The 23,158-nt window shown below is 47.0% G+C and overlaps 1 protein-coding gene across 4 annotated transcripts in view; it reads left to right on the forward strand.

Moving 5' to 3' along the window:
• The window catches only part of MYH11 (myosin heavy chain 11), a 105,770-nt gene that overhangs the window by 15,070 nt on the left and 67,542 nt on the right, over positions 1-23,158 (forward strand). For all 4 annotated transcript variants that reach the window (XM_074346290.1, XM_074346291.1, XM_074346292.1 and 1 more), the window contains exon 3: positions 8,189-8,345. In XM_074346290.1, coding sequence (XP_074202391.1) covers positions 8,189-8,345 — 157 coding nt within the window. The remainder of the gene's footprint in view (positions 1-8,188; positions 8,346-23,158) is intronic.

Raw genomic sequence — 23,158 nt, forward strand, 5'->3', positions numbered from 1 at the left:
AGTTGGCTGCTGCACTGGACAGCACGGGGGTAGAACGTTTCCATCGTTGCAGAAAGTTCTATCGGACAGCCTGGACTAGACGATGTGAGGAAGTGTAGCTCAGGGTACAGGTTCCTTGTGGGGTGGACCATCTCCGCAGATGTAGAGGGACATGGTAGCCCCATGAAACCAGATTGGTGGGCAGAGGATCCCCCAACCCAGACTTTGTCCATCTTGCCTCTCAGAGAGGGCCTGTTAATCCCTTGGGCGAGTTACCTAATTTCTCTGAAATTTTACTTCCTTTTCTGTAAAATGAACACAAGAATGGTACCAGCCTCACAGAGTGGGCTGCTCTGCAAAGAAAGCACTGGGCATGCTTCCTGGCACGTTGTAGAAGCTCAACAGGCTTGGTGTTGTTTTCATTGGTTTTGTTGCTGTTGTGTTCATTTTTGTTATTACCAGACAGATGTTCTTGGCTCCTTTGCAAACCTGTGGCAACAGTCACCTCCATCTTTAGGCCCTTCTAGTCCTGCCATGTTTTGTCACGTGAAAATTACAAAACCCCCTTGTCATCTCTAAAAATGTCCTGCAGATTTTTTTTTTCCTAATTAGGAAAATAAAGCATATTCATTCCAAGAAGTGAATAAATTTTGGAAAACTCAGAAAAGCACAGCAAACAACCAAAAATCAGTCCTCCCCCAGACATAATAGCTGATAAGATGCTGGTGCCTTCTCCACATCCTTCTTTGTAAGAATGGTGCCTGTTTGCATATTTCAAAGCCAGTGCCCACAGGCTGGGGACCTGCTCTTTTTTCCACACACAAGTCAATGCTGAGCTTCCCTATTGCTCAGTCATAACCCCAAATGCCTGTTTAAGGGCTTGGGAATCTATCCCATGGATGGACCATAAATAATTACCCATTCTTCTTATGGATAATTCAGAGGAGGGTTACAGTGGCTTTTTTATAAGAGCCAAGGGGGCACGGGGGAGCCACTCATAATTATATAAATGCCTCCTCTTTATCTCATTTAATCAACACAACATCCATTGAATTCACTATGCCTGTCCCATCTTACAGATAAGCAAACTGAGGCTCAGAGTGCTAAAGACCATCCTTTCTAACTAATCAGGGGAAGTCTTTTTTGTCCACACTACTCCTTGTATGGAAACATTATCTACCAGGGGCTGTTGGTACAGAATGGATGTTTCTAAGGACACCAGTCTATGGGAAGCCAGAGGGGAACCTGGGCTCTGTAGGTCTCCTGTCTAAGATAAGTCATTTCCATCCAGGGAGGTCAAGGAAGGGCATAGGTATGAATCTTGCTTGCTGTCCCCTGACACAGTTGTTTGAGCCCAAAATAGAAATCAGGAAAAATGAGGGTCTTATGAAGGTCCCAAGACCCAGAATATCTTCTGACAGCAGATTAAAAAATGAATCAAAGCTTCAAATTCCTGCTATGCTTCTCTGGACAGATTAGATAAAAAGCCTTTCAGCCTTGTGACCATGCGCCTACTCCTATCTTGTTCCTTTCTGGTCAATTTAATCGCTTAAATAGAAACCGTTGTCCGTGACAGAGGAGATAAAGGAGGAAAGGGGTGAGGGTGAGGGGTACAGAGAGTTACTCGTCCAGCGCGTGATGGCAGAAGGCATGGCCCTTGTTACAGGTGGGCGGCAGGTGATGCCCAGGCAGCCGGCCGTGCCCGGCTTTGCCCTTGGTAAAGGAGAGACCTTTCCCCTCCATCCTGCAAGGCTCATCTCAGACAATGCGCTTTTGCTTAGGTCTTGGAAGATGTCTTGTCTTCTTGGATCTAGGCAGCATAGAAGGCTGAGGGTCCTGTCTCCTAATCTCAGAGATGCAGGTTCTTGCCTGAGCTGCCACAGATCATCCGTGGCACAGATGGGGGCACACATGTGGCTCTGATTCCTGGTCCAGCCTTCCTGTGCTCTTCTGGAGTTTTGCATGACCACCTAGCAGTCTGCTCTGTCACTGGTGTTTGGCTGGGGGATGGGACAAGGATTTCAGGCAGAGGGATCTCAGTGAAGGTGTGGGTTTTGCCTCTACTGGCTCCTGTCCCAAGTCCTTCCCAGCCCATTTTGTCCTTTACGATGACAAATGATGACAATGATGAGAGCAAAGCTCACATCCCACCCTGCACATGAGATGACTTGCCTGGGAAGGGACCAGATCACACACTGGCTTGTCTGCCTGTTAAGTGCCCTTGGCTCTCCTGCCTCCTTCTCTGTGGGATGCTGAGTCACAGGGCCTGGTCCTCGCCCTGAGACTGCTTGATAATTGAGAGGAGGAAGGTAAGACATGCTTGAGCTATATGCAGATCAGGACACAGATTCTAAAACGATGACTGCATGAAGACACGGTGGTGTATACACCATACACTGTGATAGCTCAGCTTTAAAACAGAAGGAAATCCTGCCCTTTGTGACAACGTGGGTGAACCTGGAGGACGTTATGCTGAGTGAAATAAGCCAGTCACAGAGGGACACACCCTGCAGGATCCCATTTACGTGATGTATCTCAAACAGGCAAACTCAAGAGAGTGAAATGGTGGTTGCTATGGGCTGAGGGAAAGGGAAATGGGGAATCGCTAACCAGTGGGCATAAAGGCTCAGTTCTGCAGGGTGAATCTACTCTAGAGCTCTGCTGTACAACTTTGTGCCTGCGGGCAGCAATACCGTATTGTACACTTAGAAACTGGTTAAGCAGTGGGGGAGGGGATAGCTCAGTGGAAGAGCGTATGCCTAGCAAGCACGAGGTCGTAGGTTCAATCCCCAGTCCCTCCATTAAAAAGAAAGAAATAAAAACCCAATTACCTCCCCCCTAAATAAAATAATAAATTTAAAAGAAATTTTTTTTAAAAATGGTTAAGCAGGTAGATCTCAAGTTAAGTGTTCTTACCCAAAGAGAATTTTTTTTTCCTAAAACGCAGGGTTCTGAACTCAGCACCTGTGAAAGGGTACTAGGGTGCAGCCCTCTGAAGCTTAAGAAACTTTGTGCATATGTACCTGTTTTTCTGGGTATAGGGTCTTAGCTTTCATCAGACTCAAAGCAGCATGATGACCCCCACAACAGTAATGATGGCAGCTGCCGGTCACTTCGACTGTATCATCACCGGCTTCTGCTGATACATTATTATTGTCACTACTGTTCTTTTCTTTGTGTAAGGGAGATATATGATCATTTAGCCCTATTTTTACAGATAAAGAACCTGGGACTTAGAAAACTTAAATAACTTGATGAGAAGTAGCTGGGTCTCAAACCCAGGAAGGCTGGCCCTAGGACCAGTGCCTTTAACTGCTGCCTCCCTGAATCTTTCCAATGATCCTATGACACAGAGGCTAGTACCCCATTTTAGAGAGTAGGACACTGAGGCTCAGATGTGTTCAGTCTCTATTGCTGGAGGTGGGAAGAACTGGGATTCATAGATGGTCTGTCTGCCTTCGGGGCAGGGCTGACTTTCTATGATGGTAAAGGACCTAGGGTACCAGGAGGCTTGGAGCAAGACATGATGGGTGTGGGCTGGGGCAGGTGGCGGTGGAGCCACAGGCACCATTCGCTTTGGGTTGGACAAGCTTGAAGTGCACAGAAGGAGGGAACCTAAATTTAAGTTATGATTTCTTTGTTGTTGTTGTTATGATTTCTTGAGCACCTACTAGGTGCTAAGCCAGAGACTGCAAAGCTTTTGGCTCAGAGTGAGTTATTTTTTTTAAAAAAAAAATGAGTTAGTTTGATATATCTCCCTGCCCCCAACAACCACCAAAGAAAATAAAGAAAATCTCACTTTCTGGCATTGCTTGAAAAAGCAGAGGACCTGGCACCCCTGGACCCAGGTTGCCAGGTCACTGTCCCTGTTAGATGGTCTGTGTGCACTGTTTTTCCACAGGCCCTACCACTCCCTTTTGTCTCCTAGACCGTAGAGCTGAGTGTTGTTGACCGTTGATCACACCTGGCTGACTGGAGGTTCCTCTTTACTGAGCTGTGAGCTGACTGTTTAGATCTTTCAAGTTGTTACCGCTTCAAAGAACTTCCCCAATAATACAAGGCTATCCATGCAAAGACCACAAGAGAATATTTAGAAATAAGCATACATCATGCCCTGTGGCTTTTTCTTATGTCTGTTCATAACTATCTAAGTCAGACTCAAAACATTTTTTGACTGGACAACACATGTAAATGTTAAATAAAATAGTATATAAGTGTATTTAGAACTTTCTCTTTCATCCCCATCCCTCATCTTCTGATTCCCCTCCTTAGAGAAACTGTGGTCACCAGTTCCTTATTCCTTCCAGCAATATTTTATACATATACAGGCAAATATATGTATATTTGTATGTATATATTCTTTTTAAGGGCAGCAGACCATGATAATTGAGGCGGTCCCCCATTGATGGATATTTAGGTTGTTTCTAGTCCTCTTTGCCATTAAAATCAAGGCTACAGCAGATCTCATTCTTGGTGGACCCGGTCTGTCTTTGGGGTAGATGTTCAGAAATGACACGGCACTGGTGAAGGAAGCATGGTTATCCATCATTTTATAGGTGGGGAGGAAGAGGCTCCGGGGTTGGGCGCCTGGCAAAAGTCACACAGGCAATGAGGGCAAAATTGAGGTCCAACCCTGGATGCTGTGACTTAAAGCCTGCTTCTCTTTCACCTTCCCCCACTGTTCCTCATTTCTGCCGAAGGCCGTGGGAGCTCAGGGCGCCACGGCTGACCATATAAAGTGCTGGGGAAAAACTGAAGTTGCTTCCTAATACGGTCACAAGAGGGAAACCCTGTGCCTGCAGCTGGGACCTGCTGGTGGCACAGGGCTGTGAGATGCCGGCTGGGACACGGGAGGCAGAGATGTTGAAACCTCTGAACTTGACCAGCTGGAGAGGGGCTTCTGAGGGCAGGGAGGCAGAAACACAGCCAAGTGCAGGTGGGCTGGGTCAGGTGAAATCGACTAAGATGGAGCGATGGGGAGTGATCGTCCAGATTCTGAGGCCCAGATGCTGCATGGGGCATGCTGCTGCCTGCCCATCTTTCCTCTCGGGCCGTTGTGCCCTGGCTGATGTACTGAACTGGACAGAGGTCACATCTGCCTGGAAGCATGGATTAAGTGCTTGCTGTGTGCATCGCACCAGGAGGTGTCCTAGGCAAATAGGAAGAAGCTGGTAATGGAGGTGGGAGAGCCATGCCTGCCTGCCTTCCTTTATTTGTTTTATTCAGCAAATGTGTACTGAGTGTCTGCCACGTGCCTGGCCCTGTGCTGGATGCTGGAGATACGATGGTGTGCATCTGGCAGGCCAGGAGGTGACATTTAGACGAAGCCTGGAAAGAGCAGACAGAAATGGCTCTGGGAAGATTGGGGAAGGTGTTCCAGGGAGAGGGAACAGCACATGTGAAGTTGCCAAGGTGACAAGGTTTTCATCATCATGAAACAAAGGGAGCATGGGATAGTCACTCGCATTATTGAGCCCCTGCTACGTACCAGGCTCTGTGCTAAATGCTTCACGAGTGCTATCTCACAGCAGACCAATGAAGGAGCTCTGTTATACCTGCCCATTCTGCAGATGAGGATAACTGAGGCTGAGAGGCTAGGAGACTTGTCCAGGATCACATAGCCAAGAAGTAGCAGAATGAGAGTTAAAACAAGTCCCTGGTACTCAATTCTGTACCCTTAACCACTGCCCTTTACTGCCTCCAGGTCCCTGGAGGGGGTGGTTTGGGCTGTAAATGACACATTCTAAAAAGGATGTGGCAGCCTGGCAAGAGCTGGAGGTGGAGTTGAGGCCTGAAGAAGAGGTAGGGCTTAGTTGACCTTCATGCAAACCCTCAGTCATTTATTGGGCACTCACTCTGTGGGGGCCCCGAGCTGGGGACCAGGACACAGATGAACAGGACACACAGGCCCTGCCCTGGAACAGCTTTGCCACCTCTTCAGTGAACGTCCACTGAGCACCTAGTATGTGCTGCCCAGTGCAAGGCCCTGGGCCACAGAGATGAAGGCAGCACTGCCCCTGCTCCAGGGAAGCTTTGCAATTAACTGACCACTCAGGCATTCAGTGAGCACCCACTGTATACCTGAGCTGATTAACACCTTCTTATCTGACAAGACTCATAAGAGGGAGTACCTCCCCCTGAAGTTTCTCTGAGCAACCCCCATGTGAGTTAGGGCCCTCTCTTCCTTGCTCTCATAATCCACTGGGCTCCATCCTTGTTCTTATGATGTTATTTTTAAACATCCTTGTCTTCTATCTGTGGGCTTTCTGAAGGCAGGGGTGATCGTTGATTTATTTATCTCTAGCATCAAGCACAACCTGGTATACAGTAGGTGCTCAATAAGCGGCGGATGGATGTTTAGATAGATCTCATGCTGACCTCATTCCTGCCCTTTTGGGGGAGTGGTGAGAACCTGGGCGATTACACCCTCTCCCTAACCAGTTCCGTCCCTTTTGAGGAATACCGTTCTCCCCCGGACCTGGCCCAGCTCACGTCATCATTGTCCCTTAGTGATGGAGCTTCTGAAGGGAGCCTCCCACTCTCCAACCAGCTGCCACTGTGACCAAAAGCCCCCTTGTGGGCAGGATCTTGTGTGTTTTATCTTCTACTGTAACCCCAAAGTCTTGTGCTGTGTCTAGGACACACATTGAATGGATGAATGAAGGCATAAGTGAATGAACAAATGGTTGACTGTTTCTGTTTCTTTAGCACGAGCATAGGTCCACAGCCTAAGGGACAGTGCTCACTCCTGGGAGTGGGCCAAGAGGGGCTCGGTGCTGCCAGGGTCTTGCTGGGTGACTTTGGTCCAGTTGCTTAACGTCTTTGGGGTTCGCTTCGCCCTGAGTGTAACCCAGAGATGGAATATCTGCTCCTCCTCCTTTAGTCACTTCTCGGGGGAGCTGGAGGGAAGAAATGCTTCGTGGCCATCAGAGCTTCAGGCAACACTGATGTTATCATTTGGAAAAGCAGTTCCTGTGGGACAGGTTGGAGCCTGTCTGCCGAGCTGTGGCCTCAGCCCGTGGGAAAGGCCGGTGTACAGTAAGGGGCAGTAATCACCAGGACGGCGCCCGGCACCGCGGGCTGTGCGAGCGCCTTCACGCCCCTTCCCTGTTCGGATCGTTTTCAGATGCTCCTCTGCACTCGGTAGGGCAGGACAATGATTTTTTTAAGTGTGGTAAGATCCCTGTAACATAACATTCAGCATTTTAACTAGTTTAAAGGAAAAAATTCAGCGGTGTTTAGCACATTCACAGCGCAGTGCAGCTGTCACCACTATCTAGCTCGGGAACACGTTTATAACTCCGAAAAGAAGCCTGTCCCAATTAGCCATCACTCCCCCTTCCCGTGTCTCTCCAGTCCCTGGAAACCAGAGACTGTTTTCTGTCTCTATGGATTTGCCTGTTCTGGACATTTCATATAAATGGAACCATATGATATGTGACCTTCTGTGTCTGACTTCTTTCATTCAACATAATGTTTTCAAGGTTCATCCATGGTGTAATGGGTCAGTACCACTCCTATTTAAGGACGGATGTGTTTATCCCCATGTCACGGACCAGGGAGTATGTGTTTTGTTCATGGTTGAGAGGGTGAGCTCTGGGGTAAGCAGTTGTGATTGTAGTTCCAAATGTCCTCTGCTCTGTGTGACCTGATGGCAAGCGCATCGAGCCTCGGTTTTCTCACCTGTCAAATGGGCAGTGGGGAAATCATAGTCACAGGGCAGACGTGAGGACTAAATAAGAAGGCATCTGTGCAGTGCTTAGCTCAGTGGCTAGTGCATCATAGGTGCTCCAGAAGCGGTAGCTATTACTTAAGCCTGTGAGGTTCAGGGAGGTGAAGTGACAGCGAGTGGGAGTGGAGCTGGGATGTGAACCCAGAACTGTTTAAAACCACACAGTTATAAAATATAATACTCAGGTGCCCTAGAAATCCAGTCTTGCTCCTTGCTCCTCTTCCCCTATACCTGGAATCAGTGATGCCAAGGGGTTCCCAGTAGGACTCTGAAACTCAGTTTCCCCATGTCTAAAATGAGAATCTGAGTGCATCTGTCTAGCAGTGCTGCCATGAGGATGCAGTGAAAAAATGCGCACAGTGGTGCTCGGACAATGCAAGCATTGTGGGTGTTCTCATGACCAGACCTTATGGCCTCGCTGTCCGAGCTGGCCTCCCCGCCATGTTCCGGAAGTAAGCTTGGTTCTCTGTTTGGCAGACGTACTCTGGCCTCTTCTGCGTGGTGGTGAACCCCTACAAGCAGCTGCCCATCTACTCGGAGAAGATCATCGACATGTACAAGGGCAAGAAGCGGCACGAGATGCCGCCCCACATCTATGCCATCGCCGACACGGCCTACCGGAGCATGCTGCAAGGTGAGCCCCCCGCCGGCGCAGGGGTCGCCTCCGCCAGGGAGTCCACCCGGGCTGCTTCCTGACAGAGCGCTGGCTCTGCCCAGGCCCCTCCTGTCCTGCCTGCCTGCAGTTCTCGCCAAGAATGTGGAGTTTGGCAGGCGATGTTGGGTGACAGGAGGGCTGTGACTGAAAAAGGGAAAAAGCAAGCTGAACATCTGTGCTTGCGGCCCGGGAGGGTGAGGGAGGGTGAGGGAGGGCGAGGGAGGGCAGACAGCTTGGGCAAATACGGGCATGGGCCCACTCCAGCTCCTGCTCCGGAGTTCTCCATCCCTCCGGCTGCCCAAGGGCCTGGCCAGGCCAGCTGTCTGGAAAATGGGAGGATGCCCTCACCTCAGAAGGGAAGAGGGTGGGGAACAGCCCCAGGGCTGAGCCAACCAGATCTGGATTTGCAGCCAATTGTCACCCCCTGTGGGCTCCTGTGCAAATGTCCTCTCCAGCCTCAGTTTCCTCATCTGTGAAAAGGGGGTGATAGGATCCAGCTCAGAGCTTGTTGTCAAGATTGTAATGCAGGCTTTTCCACACTGAAGATTTTTGCATATTACCTCCTAGTTTATGTATTATGTATTATTATTATTATTATCATCATCATTTTTTGTGTGTGTGTGTTTGAGGGAGGGAAGCAATTCGGATTTATTTATGTATTTATTTACTTACTTCCTTTTAATGGAGGTACTGGGGGGTCAAGCCCAGAACCTCGTACATGCTGAGCACGTGCTCTACCACTGAGCTATACACCCTCTATAGTATTATTATTATTACTATCATTAATAACTTTTTATGGAGGTAGAACATACATACAGTAGAATGCAAAAAGTGTACAAATTTAGTGTCCAGACTAAAATTAATGTTTACAGATGTCTACAGTCATATAATCGACCACCCAGACCAAAATGTGAAATATTTCCAAAAAGTTCTCTCCTGCCTCTTCCCTGTCAATACCTCCTCAACACCCCAGAGAAGTAACTGCTGTTCTGACCTGTCACCAGCAGTTAGTTTTGTCTGTTCTTAAACTTCATATAAACTACATGGTCATAGTATTTACTTAATATTTTTCTTATGAGCTTCCCTCCACCCCCAAATTTACTTCAGAGCAAGCAAAGCACAGCAGTAAATACACTATTTTAGTTGAGAGCATGAATTCTAAAGCAGGGCTGCTGGTGTTCAAATTCCAGGTCTGCCACTCACCAGCTTTGTGACCTTGAACAGGCTACTTGAACGCTCTCTGCCAAGGTTTCCTCATTTGTGAAAGAGGATTATAATACACGTGACCTAACACATAGAGCTGATGTGAGGATTAAATGAACTATTGCATATAAAGTGGTTAGAATGGTGCCAAGTACTTAATAAAAACTCACTAAGTCTGGGCTGTTATCCTCCTCATCATGTACAAAACCAGATATTGGACATGGCAACTATACATAACAATTAAAATAAAATTTATTCGCCTGGGTGGCACCTAAAATCACTCCCCTACCCTTTAGGGCACACAGAATTGGAGTATTCACTGTGTTTCATGTAATGCCTGGTTTGGCAAAAGCTTGAAAAGTAGAAGTTTGCTACTGTAGGGCTGCTTCTCAGCCTCAATTTCAATAGGACTTTGGGTCCAGGCACACATCCCCTTCAACACAAACTCACACATTCTCTCTTTTTTAATCTTCAGCCCCGTTCTGTGAGGTAGGGTCAATGTTACTGCCTCCACTTTACAACAGAGGCAAATGAGTCTTTGAAAGTGCCTGGAAACCAAGTGGGGCTTATCCCAGGAACGCAAAGCTGGTTCAATAGTCCAGGAAACCAATCAATATAACGGTCTAAAGAGGGGGAAAAAGCATGATCATATCAGTTGATACAGAAAAAGCATTTGACAAAATGCAATATCTATCCATGATAAAAAAAAAAAAACAACTCTCAGGAATGATGCAGGAATAGACCTGCATCAACCTGATAAAAGACATTTACAAAAAAAAAATCTGCATCTAACATGATGCTTAAGAGTGGAAGTCTGAGTGCTTTTCACTAACATAAATAACAAGGTAAGGATGTCCAATTTTACCACCATTATTCAATATTGTACTAGAGGTCCTAACTAGTGCAATAAGGCAAGACAAAGAAACTGGGGCATCTTTAAATTGTGAGTTTTTTCCCATTCAAGAACCTTGGTTCTCTGTCAGGAAATCCCTTATCCTCCAGAGTTAAGCCCTTGCTTTTCTCATCAGATGTTTTGGGTACATAATAAAAAGGACAGCATCCATCTCAGTACCATAAATCTTTGGGGAGGCATGATGAGATTTTCTTTCCTGTAAATGGGTCTGGTCTTGAGATGCAGGATTCCTGTCCTTACCCTTGAAAAGGGCTTTGGCAGTTTTAAAGTTGTGCACAATTATGTGATTCTTAGGTGAGAACAGTCTGGAGGTTGTGAACCAGCAGCTGGCAGGCTGGATCCAGCCTTCAGATAAGTTTGGTTTGGTCCACGTGGGGTTTTAAGGATTCTTAAATTAGTTGCCAACTTTTAAAAATTGGGAGATTGTACATAAAAATCCAGACTTCTAGGTTATTTTGAAAGTATTGGAACATCTGGCAACACGTGATCCTATCTGTCAGCTGCCCTTTTAGAGGAGATATGAGTTGTCCAGTTCCCCAGTCCTTACCCCTCCTGGTGCATTTGTTTGTGTTAACTGCCCAGGCCCTGTGTTTGACTTTGCAATCCCTGAAATAGCCACCTCCAAGAGCGTTCTGAGTTAGGAATTGAGAGGAACCCAGTCCTGGAAGCTTCTGAGGGCAGGGATCTAGGTGTGCCTGGGAGATGTACCTCCACAGGTTGAGGGGCTCAGGTAGAAGTCCCCCAAGTTACTGACAGGGTTACATACTTGCCTACAAGTATGATTCAAGGTGGACCACTCCAGACACGGGATTACCATTAACTCCAAAAACCAGCAGATGAAGCCTTGCAAGGAGGATTGTGGAGATACAATCTCAGGTTGTAAAGTGATGACTCTTGGATTTAGATATATGTATTTGTAAAAAAAAAAAAAAAATCCTTTGTGGTCTCCCTTGTTGGAAAAGTATAAAATGGTGGTTCACACACCTCTTTGGGAAGCTGAACATCACAAAGTTACAGTGTTCATTCATTTAGGGTGCTTTTGGTTGCAAGAATCAGCAACCCATTAAAGTGGCCAACAGGAGTTTATTACCTCACATAACAAGTAGTTTGGAGTTTGAGTTTGATGATTTCAGGGTTAGTTAATTCAGCCACTCAAAAACAGACTTCTTTTGAGATTTTCTGGGCTGTTTCCTCACAGTCACAAGATGACAGCTGTAGCTCCAGACATCACATCCTCATGTGATAATATCCAAAAGCATGGAGGAAGTCGAGGGTTAGGTTTTTTTCTCCTCTGTCTCTTTTTTATCATAGAGAAAAACCTTTTCCAGACACTCCTCAGCAGGTATCCCTTATGTTTGGTCACTTGCTAATCTCTAAACCAATCATTAGGAAAGGGGTTTAGGACATTCATGATTGGTTTGGACTAATTCTGGTTCCTTCCTGGACCTGAGGGAGCTCCCACTAAGCAAATTTTATCTGAATACCAGAATGAAAGAAAATTCTGTTAGCAAAGGAGAAAGGGGGGAGTAAGTGGTAAGCCACAGTGTATATGTGTCATTTAGAAAAACTTTAATCTTGTGGTAGAGCACATGCTTAGCATGCAGTAAGTCCTGGGTTCAATCCCCAGTACCTCCTTTAAAAATAAATAAATAAATGTAATCACCCCCCCAAAAAAACCCTAAAAAATACCCAAACTTTAATCTCATATATTCATTCTAGACATATTAAAACATACATTTAAGCAAAACAGAACATACCAGCACCCATAATTCTGTCACCCAGAGATCACCACCATTAACGTTTTGCAAACTGAGCTAGATGGCATGAAATGAAGGAGGTTTTGACTATCTGAAAATAATTGGTTCCAGAAAAAAAAAATCACTTAAAACAGGGATCCAGGTTTCACTGTGGATAGTAAAGGGGGAAAAAGAGTTTTGACTGGACTTGAAAAAATGACATTGCAAATTATGAACATAAGCTTATTTTATTTTACATGTATTTGGGGATTTTATGGTGATTACAACTGGATGCTAATTCTTAGACTAAGTATAAAATTAATTAAGGGGTTTTTTTTTTTTGCCTTAACTTTTTGGGGACAAAATCATGTGAGAGCATAACATACCATTCTTTATGTCATGCTTGATTTCTGTGGTGTGGGATCAGAGGATAATTTTTGCAGACTTACTGAAGGGATGACCACTTTTGCCAAGAGCTTCTTTTACTTATTTGGTGTTTAACAGTCTTTCCTGTTGTGTTATCTTTCATGATGACTCTCAGATTTTTGGTTGTGAATTGATCTGATTTTTTTTGTGGCCTTTTGGAGTTCACTGTCTTGTGACTCTCTGCACCTTCAGGGAAAGTCAGTGATTTTGCAGAGTTGCCACTTTGTTTTGTGTTTGTATCATGATGGTGGATGTTGACACCCAATAATTGGCAAGGTGAAGGCTTTGAGTTGGTGAGCAGCAGTGGTGCAGACCAGGGAAGGATGTTTTAGTGAGGTCTGAATTTCCTAAATATTAGTCAACTTATTGAGGAATATTTTTATGTTGTGGTAACTTTTGCCTCCATAGATAACTTTCCAACCATGAGTATTATATGTCAGTGTCTAAAGGAATTCTTTATTACTTTTTTGCATTTTTAGTTTTTATTTTTATTAAAGGTATATGTGAAGGTGGTTTGGAGTCAATTCTTCAAGGCTTGTTTAGAAAAATAGCCCTCCTTTGCTGTCTCCCTAATTTCCCCTTCTCCAGAGGTAACCATTATCAACTCTTTCAACTGACTTTTTGATATTCTGTAATTGCTAAAAGAAAAAAACTTAATTAAGTTGCTGATATGTTAATATTTTTCTCAGTTTTAGGTATGACTTACTGACTTCATGGAAGATGAGGATTAACTCACTCACTCTCTTGCTTTCCCCCTATGACCTCCTCCCAAAATACATGCACAAACACCCCATCTCATAGACTCCCAATATTGTTCTGTATTAACTTTGATGAAGTCTGTATTCAGAGTTTACCTTATTATGACTGTGTAAATGCTATTCACGGCTGAGCTCTGCACTGTCTTATGATTACTTTTCCTGTACCATCCTTTCTTTTCCCTGGAGTTAGTAATTGCCTTTCTTTTTTCCAACTTGGTATTCTATGTACTTAATCACTAATCTACCCTAAGTTCTCCTTCTTAATATGTTAATCTCTTTTTAGTATGTCTAGATATGTGGTGAGGGTCCTATTTATATCCTGTCCTTGAAGGTAATTGCTTCTGGAGCCTTCTGATCTGCCCTGGCTACTGTCTATGACTGGAGCTGACATTTGGGATCTTGCTTATCATCCTTGGAATTCCCTTCAATGCTCTCATGGTGGATTCCTTGTTTCCTAGTTTCCATATCTTCCTCTTCTTTGATTTACTCCCCTGTTTAAACAGAGCATTTTCTCTAGTGGCTTCTCAAGAAAGGATGTATATGAGGCAAATTGAGATCTTGCATATCTGAAAGACTTTATGATTCTCTAATATTTAAGGGATAGTTTAGCTGGGTTTAAGATTTTAGGCAAGAAATAGTTTTCTTTCAGAATTTTTAAGATATTACTTCATTGCCTTCAAGCTTCAGTTTTATTTTTGAGAAGGTAAAAGCCAGTCTGATTCTTGATCCTTTGTATGTGACCAATTCCACCCCCACCTCCTTCTCTGGAAGCTTTTCTTGAACTTTTCTTTATCCCCCTGCTCATGATAGTGGTTTTTCTTTTTTTTCCCCACCAATTGTGCTGGGGACTTAGTGCATCTTCATAATCTACAAACTTACGTCCTTAAATTCTGGGAAATTTTTGTGAATTATGTCCTTGATGAATTCTTTCTGTTTGTATTCTCTGTTCTGTTTTTTTTTTTCCCAGGAGTTTTCTTATTTCTATAATGGAATTCCTAGATTGTTCCTATGATTTTCATCTCTTTTGCTTGTCTTTTTCTCCTTATATTTTTTATTTTCTGGGCCATTACCTTGACTTTTTCTTATAACCCTTCCATTGAGCTTTCTTTTTTTAAATTTTATTTTTCATATGAATTTTAGAATTAGCATCTCTGATTCTAATGTTATTTTTTTCCATTGAGTTTTCAGTTTCTGCTATCATTAAAAAAATTTTTTTCTGCGGTTCTGTTTTGTTTCCTGAATGTTTCTTATAGTATTCTTTCCCCAAGGATGTGATGTCCTTTTTCTTGTAGGATATTTATCCACGCATAGGTCTCTGTTTCCTCCAAGAAGCATATTTTTCCTATTTATTTGTTTTGATTTCTGTCTGTCTTTAGTGGTTTTCTTCAGATGCCTGGTGATTCTTGGCTGTCCATTCATCTGGGAAGTTTTAGTACGTGGGCATCAGAAAGTTGACGGGAGCTCCGTGCCTGCAGGAGGAGCTTGCTGATGATGAGCTTAGCTATAAGATGATGGAGTTGGGCTGCTCCTTTGGGGCACTTCTGATGTATCTTTCAGTGTTTTTTCTTGGGCTGGTGAGATTCTTCAGAGAAGATTTGTGCAATCTTCTGCCTGGAAGATAAAGTTCTATCTACCATCACTTTGAGGGTCTAGTTGAGAAGAGGCTTAAGGGATTCAAATTGTGCGATAAAACTTGCATGTTATCTTCCTGCTTTCATTATGGCCCCTGGTGTCCCCCAAGACAGACATCCTATATTTCTCCCTTTCCAGAAAATAAATCTACCCTCCTTCTCTGGCCTGTGGGTAGGGCAGTCACTTGGCTGCTAGGGGTGTAGAAGTTACCTGGAGTATCTAGCGGCTTCTCAAGCAGACATTCAACCAACCCTTATGTTTTTCTGTCTTCCACTCTCTTCCTGAGGCCCCTGGGGCTGCCAGTTACTGAGCTGGAGGCCGTGAATCAGGTTGCCACTCAGGTGTCCCCACCGCCAGCTTAGACTTCTCTCCCGGGACTGTCATCCCCTGTCCTGTTTGCTGGCTTCCCAGGTTGTGTGGCTGTCATTTCCTCTCCTGTCCATTTGAACTGCTTCATGTGTTTTTGAAAAATCCCATTCCTGTCATTTCAGTAAGTTTTGGGGAGGGAGGAGCACTAAATGCTCATGTTTGGCCCACTGTCTTTCAATGGACATTCTCGCACACCTATTCTGAAGAAGCGGTAATGATGACAGTGGATTTTTGTTGCCTGCTTCCTGTGTGCACAAGGATTTACAGGAATATTCTCACAAATCCTCACCACAGACGCACAAGGTGGACAGGATCAGATTAGGACCTTTAAAATTAAGCCCTGAAACTATCATGGCGCCGGCATATGTAATCCAGAATAAAAACAATACTAAACTATACAGTAAGGAAAGCCAACAAAGTTTTTATTCTTCCCATTACATTTACCTTGATAGTTTTTAAGAAATAGCAGATGTTGACTCCTTTAAAAACGGTCTTTATTTTTCCCTCCCTCCCTTCCTTCGTGTGTGGGCATGTGCTCAGGGGCCAATGTATACGTGACTGGTTGGATCATTCAACACTGGAGGCAGGTGCTATTATTAGTCCCATTTTATTGCTGGGGAAACTGAGGCTCAGGGAGGTGAAGAACTTGACACAGAAGTGTCAGAGTGGATTTGAACTTGGTGTATCGGATTCCAAAGTTCAATGCTTTCCTGTCCAGGGGGAGGCACTGAGATGCTGCATGGGCCCCCTCCTGCTCTGGAGAAGGCTGTTGGCTCCTGCAGGGCTGTCTTCTTGCATCTCAGGGGGTTAGTGTTGAAGTCCCAGCACTTCGGAAGCGGAGTTAGTGACTTCAGTAAATTAACATGATGAGTGTTGGGGAAGCATCACCAAAGCTTTCCTGACCAAAGCCACTTTGGATCTCCTGTCTCCCCAGCGTGGGTCCCTGGGGTCGGGGAGAGGTGTGAAAGGCAGGTGAGATTTCATGTGCGGTCTAGAGGAGCCGTCAGGATCTGTCACCCTGTGCATGAGAGCGACTGGAAGTGTCCTGTCCTCACCTAATTAGCACCAAACAGCCACTCTCAGGAAATTAAAAAAGAAACAACAGCCGCAGACCTTTATCAGCTCGGGCCCTTGGCTGAACCCTCTCCCAGCTGCAGGGAAATCTGGGAAGTGGAACGACCCAGACTCCACTCTCTGCTTTGCAAGTTCCCACACTCGGTCTGAACCCTCCGTCCATGGCTGGCAGGCCCTGAGGGGCTGGCTCGTGCTCACCCAGGCTGCTCTGTAAACTCAGCAGGGACAGGAGGGGCAGTGATGGGCCCTGGGCTCCATGCCCCGTGGATCCCACGTCGCTCAGTCCTCACCGGTCCCCTGCAGGGCAGCCTCCCTGTTTGACAGACTGAAGAAATGGAGGCTCAGAACACCACGTGGGTTGACCCCAGAGCTAAGTGTCAAACTTGGCGATGTCACCTTTGGCCACCCTTGAAACGTTTTTTCGTCCCTCTGAGGCATCACAGTAGACGGCATAGGGCTCTTACTCCCATTTAAGAGATGAGGAAACAGGACCCAAAAGGCTAATGACGTGGCTTAGGGCTTATAATTAGAAAGGGTTGAACGTGGCCCGACACCCTGTCCTCCTGGGACAGAATCACTGCCATCTGTGACCACTTCACTGGCTCACCGTTGTAGAGGACAGTGATGATGGCAGTGGCCGTGGCAATAAAGACAAAAATAATAAGAGTTACTGAGCTCTCGAATGGGCCTCGGGTGCTTCTCAGCTCTTGGTGTACCCAGCCTCAGGTCATCATTTTCACAGCCTTGGAAGGCATGGGTTTTTATCCCTATCCTCCTGGTTGGGAAGCAGATGCTCTGAGTTGCCCAGGAGGTGGAGCCCAAAGTAATTCCAGGTGCTTTTGCTCCAGAAACTGTGTTCCTACGACACGGCCCCAGAGAAGGGGCCGGCTGGCGATTCTCTGCCTCTTGGAGACTTTGCTGCTGCTCTCAGCTCTGCGTCTGGCCCGGCAGGGTGAGCGCTGATGGCGCTGCATCCTTCTGGCCCCATCTTCACTGACGCTTTGGGAGGAGCTGGTTGGCCCTCTTGAGTTATCCTGAGGAGATCACGTTCTTTGGCAGGAAATGGGGGAAAAGGATCATCTGATTCCAAGGAGCCTTTTCTGGACGGCCCACAGTGTCTTGGATGCATGAGAGCTAAGGCTTTCAATAAGCAGTAAATACTGAGCTGAAGTAGCAAGCGTGCTTGAGAGGGTGGATTTGGGAAGTGCTGGTTGACATTGGGTGACTTGTTCTCGTGGAATATGCGTGCTCCAGCCTCACCCCTGTCTCGCCCTCCCAGCCCCAAGAGATTTGGGCTCCTCCTCGTTTCCTTTTTCACCTGGAAGTGTTGACTGAGGCCCCACCATGGAGGCGCCCACGGTGGGTGGGGCACAGTCTACTGGAGGTGGGGTGCAGATGTAAATCAGAGCATCCCTCAAGTACATGTGCTATGTGGGGGAGGTCCAGAGAGCTGTGAGGTGGACCCTAGGGACCTGGCCTGGGAGGGCAGCAGAGGCCTCCTTGCAAGGTGACACGTGGGCTTAACAAGGAGTTGGTGAGATCCATGAGGCTGTGGGGCTGGAGTTGAGAGAAGGAGGGAGAGAGTGGAGGCGGGAGCTGAGGCCCAGGAGGCCACCGGGAGAACGCTGGCTTCCTGTACCCTGGCCCTCTTAGCTGGCCAGTTCTGCTATTCATGGTGCCAGTGCTTCATGTGGGTCTGGAAAATTCCTGCTGGAGTCCAGCACAAGCTGTCAGTGCTTACCCAGAATCTCTTCCTACCTACTTTGTTGGGGGAGGAGGCTGGGGAGAGAAAGGCCTGGTTTAGAGCATCACCCTTGAGCTGGGTTTGGATCCCAGCTCCACCCACGTGCCCACTTCTCTGCATCTCAGTTTCCTTCTCTGTCCCATGAGGGTGGCACCTACCCTGGCTGTTGTGCGGATTGGTTTGGACAGCGCCTGGGGAGAAGGGTGCTGGGCAGGGCAAGTGTAGGGCGTGAGCTGTCACCTGGCCAGGCCCAGGGTGGAGGCCCAGCACTGACGTTCACCTTGGGTCTGGAACCTTCCGGCGTCCACCTTCGTGGGTGGCTTTAGGGAGGGAACCGCCTTTCTGCACGCGGTGGAGGCCTTTCTGCGGGGATGTGGACCTGGCCACCTTCCTCTCGCCAGGTCCCACAGCAGCCTGGCACTGGAGGGAGGGCGGGAAGCAGCTAGCCCGGGGCCGCTCTCAGCCCCAGCTTGGTTTTCTCCTTTTATGGTCAGCCTGCAGGCCGCTGGCTCCCCAGCCAGAAACTGTGAGCTCGTGTTGGGATCAGGCCGAAATAGCTGGTCTGCGGGGAGCTGGGCGTCTCCCGGGAGTCTCAGGCCTGCTGCAGGGGAGGCAGTGGGGAGCCCTTTATCTCACCAGGAACCTCCCCCGCACACTCGTGATGGCATCCATGGCCAGACCCTGAGGCCCGGGAGACAGAGGGGAGAGAGGCACGTTTAGGGCTGGGGTGTGGGTGAGGCGGACCCCAGGGCTCCGGGCTGGGCTGCTCAGTGGGTAGAGGTGGTGCTGGGACGTGGGGCCCAGCCCGGCCTTCTCCGTTTCCGTTCTATGCTCTTTTCCCACCTACTGTGGCCCAGGTCCTCTGTTTGGGATGCTTTGTCTCCTTGAGGGCTTCTCCGCCTGGGGATTCCTACACAACCTCCTCCATGCGGCCGGCTCAGTTGTCACCTTGGCTGCTAAGATGTCCATCTCCCTCTCAGGAGCCTCAAAACCAGCTCTACCTTCTGCAGTGCTTTGCGTAGAGACTTGTTGTGCATTTGTCCACCTCAGATCTTTGCCTGTCTCACCCCAGCACTGGATGGTAAGCCTCTCAAAAGCAAAGACTAAGTAGGTCTTAGGAACTTGTATTCCCAGTGCCTGGTGCATAGCTGGGGCTCTGGACTTCTTTGCTGTGGGAATACATGAACACAGAACTAAGTTTTTAGCATTGCTTCCATCTGAATTGCCTTCTGAGATTGACAGAGAGAAATTGATTGGCTGAGATTAATTCAAGTCAACAGGTATTTCCTGAATACCTACCGTATGTCAAACATTGCTCCTGGCACTAGGATCAGACCCAGCCCTTGACCCTTAGGAAATCCTGGGCTAGGAAGAGAAATGTTAAAGGCAGTTTTGTAACTGTTGGAAAATGAATAAATCTGTGTGAAGTTTATGGAATCAGATCTCTTGATTCAGAGATGGTGTAAAATTAACATTGTTTCTTTAAAAAGCTTTATCATGGTATAATTTAGATACCATAAATCCATTTTAAGTGTACAATTCACTGGTTATTGGTGAATTTACAAGGTTATGCAGCCATCACCACAATCTAAGTTTTTGTTCTTATTACCCCAAAAAAGAAATCCTGTGCTCACTTGTGCCCTGTTATAGTCATTCCCTGTTCCTACTCCAATTCCATCGCATCACTAGTCTACTTTCTGTCTCAATAGATTTGTCTATTCTGGGCATTTAGTATAAGAGAATTTTCTTCCATCTGCTGAAAGATTGTTCTAATGAATATACAAGTATACAAGTCTTTTATCCCCTGAAAGATTGTTGTAATAAATATACGAGACCAATGTGAATGGTTCTCCCTTAAAGTTATGCAGTGTACAACTCATACCACTGTCCATGGCAGCCCTGAAGAGGACATACAGTAGAAAGGCTCCCAACTTAGCTTGAGGGAGGTATGGAGTTAGAGAAAGAATCATAGAGGAGATGACTCTCAAAATGAAATTTCAAGAATGAATTAGGACATATAACCCAAAGAACTGAAAACAGGTACTCAAACAACAACTTGTACTTGAATGTTCATAGCAGCAGATAGCCAAAAGGCAGAAACAAACCAAATGTCCATCAATGGGTCTATCCATACAATGGAGTATTATTCAGCCATAAAAAATGAAATTTGATACATGTTACAATGGGGGATAACCTCAAAAACATCATGCTAAGTGAAAGAAGCCAGACCGCAAAGGCCATGTGTTATACAATCATGTTTGTGTGAAATGTCCAGAATAGGTAAATCCATAGAGACAGAAAGCAGATCAGTGGTTGCCAGGAGTTATGGGGAGTCAGGAAGGAGAGTGTTGAATGGGTACAGCGTTTTATTTGGAGCTGGTAAGAATGTTTTGGAACCAGATAGAGGTGTCAGTTGCATGACATTGTGAAAGTACTACATGCCACTGAATTGTTCACTTTTATGTGGTTAAATTTATATTGTGTGAATTTTACTCAATGGGGAAAAAAAGAGAAATAATGGATTAGGCAAGTGAAGAAGTGGTGGAGACGGTGCTCAGGGCAGAAGAAAAAGTATGTGCAAAGCCTGGAGGGATAACTGCTCTGTCCTCTCAGAGGACTGTGCTGTCTGGTGTCAGACATGAACTCAGGGAAGGGATCGGCTAGAAGGCCCCAGGAAGTCGGTCTCCTGGCCGCCTCACGGGTCAGCCAGCAGTACCCACGCCGAGTCATTCTGCCCACAACCCAGCAGGGCTCAGTTAGCTTCCCACGCTTGGAGGCGGTGTGTTTCCTATGGGAACGTCCCAGGCCAGACGTCCCCTGGCAGCCGCCAGCACAGAGCTCCCCTGCCCCCTGGCAGTGGCTCCCTCTCCTGGGGACCTGTGAGGAAAAGCCTCAGGATGGGCATCTGACCCTATAAATCTCTGTGCTCTGGGTGCAGGCTTCCAAGGCTGCTAGGAAAGCCTGCCTCTCTTCCTGAAGCAGATGGATGGAGATAGCCCGTCCATCTGTCAGTCTCAAAATCACTCCTTAAAATAGTGGATGCTCTGGGCCAGCCCCAGCGGGTTCTCTCGCTGCCCAGGTTCTGACTACGGGACGCTGCTTCCTCCATCCCTCGCCCCTCTGCCCCTTCCTGAATCCATTTTTAACTGATTCCCTATGTTGCTCTCTTCCCCAGCCGACTTCTCCCTCTGGGAGGACATTGGAGGCACAGGCATCCATAGTCCCTCAATTCCAGTCCCAGGAGCTGGTGGCTGTGCCAACACACTTCCCTCCACGCATTTCTCTGGCTGTCGGCTTCTGTCTCTCTCCCAAATGTACTGGGGAGAGGAAAGTTTTATTGTTTTTATTGTTTTTATCCTGGAAGGATGTGTCACCATTGCACAATCATCTGAGCAAGGGAAAACAAAGGCCTTTGGAGTCATGCAGACCTGGGTTCAAGTCCCCACACAAATTTGGTGACTTAAAACAACAGGAATTTTTTCTCTCACAGCTCTGGAAACCAGAGGTCTGAAATCAAGGTGTTGGCATGGGTGGTTCCTCCTGGAGTCTCTAGGGGAGACTCCGGACCAGGCCCCTCTCCTGGCTTCAAGTGGCTGTCATCGGTTCTTAGTGTCCTTGGCTTGTAGACACATCAGTTCAATCTCTGCCTCCTTCTGCACGTGGCCTTCTTCCTGTGCCTCTGATCGCCCTCTCCTGTCTCATCAGTAAGGACACTGGCCATTGAGTTAGGTGTCATCCTGAAGCCGGGATGATCTCACTTACAGATCCTTAATTACATCCCCAAGACCCTAATTCTGAATAAGGTTGCCTTCTGAGTTTCTGAGTGGACGTTTCTCTGGGGGCCGTGGGTCAGCGCACTGCGGTGACCTCGGGCAAGTCACCTCGGTTTGCTGTACTTCCCTCATCTGTAGAGTGAGGGTGGGGCCAGTGCCCAGGTCAAGGGGCCGAGGTGGGAGCTGAGCGGGTCACCACACCCAGGCGCTCAGGGCGGGCCCGAGGCGCGGTGAGTGCTCGGAGGTGGGGGCTGCTGGGGGCACTGCGGGCGCGCAGCTCCTCCTTTCTTCTCGTTCCTAAGCTTTATGGTCATGATGGTTTCCTCGAGAGCAATAAAGATTATCTTTACATTGGTTTTTTGGCAAGATGAGGGGACCGTTACACATACTCATAGCACAGACATAAGCAGGACGGAAGTGGGTGGAATGAAAGTAGGTCTGTCCCGTGTCCTGGTTCTCAGTCCCTTGGACCCTCTCCTCAGGGACAACCAGTGTTGGCTGTGTCAAGGGTAGCTTGACAATATATACAACATACGCAAGTATTTGAAGATGGATGTGTGTGTGTGTGTGTACCTATACATATGTATATATGCACTTGTGTGCATGTCTGTTTGTGTGAAAATACATCCCTCTTTTTAAAACATAAACACTCTATCGTCCAGCCTTTTATTTTTTAGCTTAGTGTATCTCAGATTGTTCTGCATCCGTCCGTGAAGATCTGCCTGGTTCTTTTAATGGCTGATTCTGTGGCCAGGTCGTACCAGGTTTTAAATACCAGAATGTGGTTAATGAGTCTTCAGTTGATGGACCCGTAATGTGGATTCCTTTCTGGTCTTTCGCTTTTGCTGATATTTTTGCGGTGACCAACTTGAGTGTCTGTCCTTGGGCACACGTGTGGGTGTTTCTGACGTGGATGTTTCTCGAGGGTGGTAGAGCAGCCAGGAATGGGAGCAGAAATTGGGGGATGTAGGGAATCAGTAAGCTGGAATGGAAGGTGGGACTTCGTGGTGATGGAGGGTTCTGATGCCGAAGGAGGGCACCCCCTCTCTCTGTCCTGTTTGTTCCTGTGTCCCTTTTCCCTGCAAGGGCCTCCCCTCCTTTGGTCCTCAGCTCAGAGGTCAGACTTGCCTGAGTGAAGCCTCCCCCGACCCCCTGAACGTGCCT

Source organism: Camelus bactrianus, chromosome 18 (genome assembly GCF_048773025.1).
Source record: "Camelus bactrianus isolate YW-2024 breed Bactrian camel chromosome 18, ASM4877302v1, whole genome shotgun sequence".
Lineage (NCBI taxonomy): Eukaryota > Metazoa > Chordata > Mammalia > Artiodactyla > Camelidae > Camelus > Camelus bactrianus.